This window comes from Grammomys surdaster, unplaced genomic scaffold (assembly GCF_004785775.1).
Source record: "Grammomys surdaster isolate TR1022 unplaced genomic scaffold, NIH_TR_1.0 333, whole genome shotgun sequence".
NCBI classification, from domain to species: domain Eukaryota; kingdom Metazoa; phylum Chordata; class Mammalia; order Rodentia; family Muridae; genus Grammomys; species Grammomys surdaster.
In genome coordinates this window covers 171,123-177,122 of record NW_021604752.1, presented here as the reverse complement: position 1 = coordinate 177,122, position 6,000 = coordinate 171,123, and the positions used below count along the sequence as shown (strand labels likewise).

Genomic DNA, 6,000 nt, shown 5'->3' with positions numbered 1-6,000 from the left:
AAGTGTGCATCACTAATGTGCTTGTGGTAAGTGTGCATCACTTACGTACTTGTGGTAAGTGTGCATCACTAATGTGCTTGTGGTAAGTGGGCATCACTTACGAGCTTGTGGTAAGTGTGCATCACTAATGTGCTTGTGGTAAGTGTGCATCACTTACGTGCTTGTGGTAAGTGTGCATCACTAATGTGCTTGTGGTAAGTGTGCATCACTAATGTGCTTGTGGTAAGTGTGCATCACTAATGTGCTTGTGATAAGTGTGCATCACCAATGTGCTTGTGATAAGTGTGCATCACCAATGTGCTTGTGGTAAGTGTGCATCACCAATGTGCTTGTGATAAGTGTGCATCACCAATGTGCTTGTGGTAAGTGTGCATCACTAATGTGCTTGTGGTAAGTGTGCATCACTTACGAGCTTGTGGTAAGTGTGCATCACTAATGTGCTTGTGGTAAGTGTGCATCACTTACGTGCTTGTGGTAAGTGGGCATCACTAATGTGCTTGTGGTAAGTGGGCATCACTAATGTGCTTGTGGTAAGTGTGCATCACTTATGTGCTTGTGGTAAGTGGGCATCACTAATGTGCTTGTGGTAAGTGGGCATCACTTACGTGCTTGTGGTGTGCACTTATGTGGTTGTGGTAAGTGTGTACTTATGTGCTTTGGTAAGTGTGTATCCTTTTGTTTTAGTCTTTTAAATACCATCACTGTTTCTTTGGTTAGAGTTAGAGAACATGAGAACCAGTTTCTTACTGTAAATGTGTCAGCAAATTAATATATTTCATAAGATTCAATGTGTTGAGATTGCTAATAGTAAAGAGAACCATTTATGCTTATGCTAACATAGCACAACTTTATAATAATAGTGATATGGGTAGCACTTAACAAGTGTAATGTATTTTAGAGCTAAGAATATTCTTATTTGTAGATTGATCAGGAAAATAACCAGCAATAAATAAATAAGTGGGTATCTGAATACTGCTATGTAAAGTTTCCTCTGTAGTAAGTATGGATTTAAAATCACAAATTTCAAAAACTACCATTCAAAAATACTATACCAGAAAAGTTGTCTTTTAGAGTAGGAGAAATTGAAACTTATTAAGATAAGTACAAACTAAAGCCATCGTGTCAGCCGAGCCAGTGATGTAAAATCTTATGTGTGGATGATGAAAGAGAACCTCGCAGAAGCACAGGCGAGAGTCAGCACAGGAAGAGCAGATGAACTGAGGAAAAATAGGTGAAAGCCGATTATGTCTCACTCTGTAAATCAGTGAACCTCTAATGTGTGTCAGTGCAAAACCAAAACCAAAGAAAACTTGAAATAACCAGAAAACAGTCATCAGAGTTACAAGAAACAGCAATAATAGCACGAAGTGTAGTGTCAATTTTCCAATTAAAAGACACAATGGCATGGCTGTAAAAATAAACAAGATACAATTATTTGCTGTCTGTGAGAAATACATCTCACTGGCAGAGACACAGTAGACTGAAAACAAACGTGTCAGAGTCTATGTCAGGCAAGAGGAAGCTTAAAACACAACCCAGGTGTATACATAGCGTATGAAGGGCACTTTACACCAAAGTTGTCAGGGAGGATAAAGGAGGTTCTGCACCCTAGTAAAGCAAGGCCAATCCTGCTGTCTGTACGTGCAGCCCTTTTGGTGTTCCCGAGCAAGCGAGTGCTCCACAGAAGGAGATGGAGACCTTTGTGTAATGACAATTTCTGCGTTTGAGCATCAACGGGGAACTTTCCTTCTCTAGTTGCTCTCCAGTGCTTCTGATGCCTTGCTCAGGATTTGTTATCCTATACTGGAAAGCTTTTCCTTTATGGCTTTGGTGGAGACAGGCAGTGACATGGCTAAGATTGATATCCTAAACAATTTGGGAACCACTGCCAAGTATGATGGCAAAGCATTCATGGAAACTCTAGGCTGGTGCAAACATCCCTAAGAGTCAACACTTGGGTTTTGGCTTTTAGCGTGCTCGTCTGGTGGCAGACAAAGCAATGGTGATCATAAAACATGGTGATGAAGAACAGTGAACTTGAGAGCCTTCAACTGGGGGGGCTGCTTCACTACGCTTGTCAACTTCAGTAGCCTGTTGGCTGGGCTGTCAAAGCATCCTCTGATCTTAGAGAGTACTGGATAAAAAAAGTGATGGAAACTCCTTTGTCTGGGCTGGGGAGATGCTCAGTCTGTAAGACTTGCTGCACAAGCATACGTTCCTGAGTCTGCTTCCAGGTCTGGTTGTTAGTTTGTGTAATCATAGCACTGGGGAGACCAAGACAGGAGGATTCCTGGGCTCTGGAGCCAGCCAGGCTAGCTGAGTCAGTGAATTTAAGGTTTAGTGAGACTCTTTATCTCAAAAAAAAAAAAAAAAAAAAAAAAAGATGGAGCATGCTTGAGAAAGACGCCTAACATTGATCTCTGACTACACACATACTCAAAGGCAGTATAGTCCATACCCAGTTACCCTTCATGTGGAGAAGCAGTGTGAGGGAAGTCAGTAGTGATTGGGAGAAAAAGAAGGGGCACTGTAAGCACTCATGTGCTTGAGGAATGAATACATTTGAAGTTGTTATGTGTCTTTTAGGTGCTTGAAATCAACTTAAGCTTATTACCAAATATGATTTTGCCAGTAAGGCCTTTTTAGTTTTTAGTTCTAAAATGACTGGAGTAGGGGGTGGTTCAGTAAAGTGTTTGCCACACAAGCGTGAGCTTGGATCCCTGCCACCCTCATAATGTGTACCTGCAGTCCTGCACTGGGGGGAGGGGCAGGAGGGCCAGCGCTGGCTGGCCAGTTAGTGTAGGTTAACCTGTGGTCCTCATGCTCAGTGAGAAACCTTGTCTCAAACAACAGCCATATACATTCCGCCCGCCCATCCTACACACATCCCACAGAACACAAAAATGCTGTTATCAGGTATGAATTACATTGAGTTTAAGATCATAATATGTCAAGAAATTGTTTTTATACAGATTAATGGCTGCAATTCTGTGACGAAACCAGGGAAGCCTACAGATACCTTCAGGGTACAGTATTTAAACTGTTGATGGTACTAACGTGTTACACTGTGTAAAGGCTCCCAGCTTACTAACAGTGTTCTCTGCATGCACTTCTTCCTGTGTGCCACTCACAGTGTACAAAACCACTCACCCCTTTTCCTGTGACAGTTGTAACAAAGTGCAGAAATCCTGTTTCTGTTGTTAAGGTGTTTACCTCATTAATAACGAAGCAGCTTTCTAATGAACTCGCAGGAGGTAGGAATGTTCTACAGTGGACTTTGCTGTGGAACCTGCCCTTCAAGAGTGTCCCTAGTACTTAATTATTAAAAATCTCGGGTTCATTTAGGAAGAAGAATTTTCAATTGATGATTCTTACTCTGAAGAAGGCGCTCAGTCCAGTCAGACCTGTCTTCAGATGGTGGAAAGTGAGCTGGCTGAGAAGCAGCATGATACTGAAGAACTGACTCCGGAGTTGGAAGCGATGAGGACCAGCTTTGGGACCGAAGGGCTGAAGCAGGTGCGCTCACCGTGGCTTTGGTTTGTAACAGACTCAAGTAGGAGGCAGGGATGGGCGTGTCCGTGTGCTCCTTAAACACGGGGCTCTGGAATGGTGACCTAGGTCACTTCATAACTTTTGTTTTTGTATACAGATAGCATAAGTAACACTTATTTAAAATGAGGATTGCAGAAACACAGCTGAAATATGTGGACTTTTAAAATTTAACCGTGTAAAGTCACTAGAGTGAAATCATTCCCTTAAGATAGATTTTTTTCCCCTGTCATCTGCTTGAGAACAAAATAAACCACAAAAAAGGGTGACTTAAGCTCATTAAGAATGTCATTGTAAGTCACATGTGCTGTGCAGGGAAGTAAAGGTAAAATCAAGATGAAGTGAGATCATATACTTCCATCTTCTTCAGAAACAAGCTGGCCTTAAAGGTTTCTGTTGGTGTTACCTAGGAATACATTGGGGCATTCCAAAGTGTAAAGACACTTCTACAATAAAATATGGAAAAGACAAACCAAATGTATTCTCTTCTTTAATGCCTACATATTTTCAAAGTCAATTTTGAAATAAGACTAATTTAGACAGGCAGTAGCTTTTATGAGATATTGTTAATTTTGAAAAGAAAAAGGCAAAAAGCTAATTCAGTTTTCATTGGTTTCTCTTAGTTACAAGAGTTTGAAGCTGCCATTAAGCAGAGAGATGGCATCATAACTCAGCTCACTGCTAACTTGCAGCAAGCAAGAAAAGAAAAGGATGACACAATGATAGAGTTTTTAGAGTTGACAGAACAGAGTCAAAAGCTGCAGATTCAATTCCAGCACGTGAGTATCACTGGTACAGTCAAGTTAAGGTGCTTATAGTGAATTATATACTCGTTCACGTGTTCACTTTCCAGAACAAAGCAAAGCTTACTCAGAAGCTGTTAGCTTCTTTTAGTGTGCTGACAAAGAAAAAAAAAGTGGTAAATTCAGGTTGTTATATTAACCAAGAGTTTTGATTCATATCTTGTGAGTTGTTTCCTGCTGTTCTACAAAATCTTTTCAAGACGGACTGGAGTTGCACTGCACATTTGCAGTCCTGGCATGGTTTCAGTTAGGTTCTGAATGGTAGCTGGACCTACACCTTCCATTCACCACATTTACCACGTTGGGAATACATCCTGGCTACTTTGATGTCAGCTTGACCCAATCTAGAGTTATCAGAAAGGAGGGAACTTCAACTGAGAAAATGCCTTCATAAGATTGGACTGAAAGGATTTTCTCAATTAGTGATCAGTGGGGGAGGTTCCAGCTTGTAGTGGGTAGTGCCATCCGTGGGGAGGTGATCCTGGTTCTATAAGACAGCACACTGAGCAAGCCATGAGGAGCAAGCCCCAGGCAGCACTTCTCTATGGCCTCTGTATCAGCTCCTGTCTCCAGGTTCCTGCCCTGCTTGAGTTCCTGTCCTGACTTCCTTTGATGATGAACTATGATGTGGAAGTGTAAGGCAAATAAACCCTTTCCTCCCCAACTTGTTTTGGCAGCAGTGTTTCATCATTTAGATCTAGTAAGATCAACTAAGAATCTCATTGCATTGATCAGAGTATGACAGGAAGTAATACAAAACAAGTTGAAATATCTTAAGCCAAAGAATTTAATGTAAGTAGACAGAAGTGTGACAGAGTTTAGGGGTAGCCATATAGTCAGGCCTCTGAAAGGGATTGGAGCTAGAGTCTGAAAAGTGACCGGAATCCAGAAGTGTGTTTCTGTCCCACTTCTCCTGGTGTTTGTCCTCAGTCCTGTCTCTCACTTGATCTGCTTTTTCTGAATTATCATAAGGATAATTTATCGGCTCAGTCAGTCCAGGCATAACAGCATGTTTGCTAAGATCTCAAGCCCCTGAATTGAACAGAGGTCAGCAAAGAATACTCCAGAAGTCTGTTTGTGAATAGTCACTTCAGAATTTAGTGTGTTGAAGGTTCTTTCTGTTTTCAAGTTACAGGCTAATGAAACTCTGCAAAACAGCACTCTTAGTCGGACTGCCACAGATTTACTGCAGGCCAAACGACAAATCTTTACTCAACAGCAACAGCTGCAAGACTATGAGAAAAAGGAGGAGGACTTGCAAGCGCAGATTTCTGTTTTACAAGAGAAAATTAGAGTGTTTGAAATGGTAAGAAAGTCAGCTTATGTGTAGTAACTTTGTAATTCACTTTTCTTAGTCATATTTCTCTTTCTTTTATGCATCTGAATTATAAAATTTTATAATTAAGGCAAACTCTTTGAATATATAAAATAATTTATTTCAAAAGCAGTTGGGAATCTCACACTGATTAAGTTGTTAAGAAAATATGGCCCACTATTGTGCTCCTTAAGGTGAACTGCATATGTTAACTGGATTCCCAGGAGAGGCTAAGTTTATAACTCAGATATCTTTCTTTTTCCATCTTAAGTATTCCCGGTTTTGCTATGATCCTAAAATTCTGAAAATATTTTTGTAACAAGATAAAATTTT

General features: G+C 40.7%; 1 protein-coding gene across 1 annotated transcript in view; it reads left to right on the top strand.

Annotated features, from left to right (window-relative positions):
- The window catches only part of Akap9 (A-kinase anchoring protein 9), a 140,311-nt gene that overhangs the window by 24,500 nt on the left and 109,811 nt on the right, over nucleotides 1-6,000 (top strand). The window contains exons 4-7 of the mRNA XM_028778283.1: nucleotides 2,973-3,026; nucleotides 3,346-3,516; nucleotides 4,173-4,328; nucleotides 5,482-5,658. Coding sequence (XP_028634116.1) covers nucleotides 2,973-3,026; nucleotides 3,346-3,516; nucleotides 4,173-4,328; nucleotides 5,482-5,658 — 558 coding nt within the window. The remainder of the gene's footprint in view (nucleotides 1-2,972; nucleotides 3,027-3,345; nucleotides 3,517-4,172; nucleotides 4,329-5,481; nucleotides 5,659-6,000) is intronic.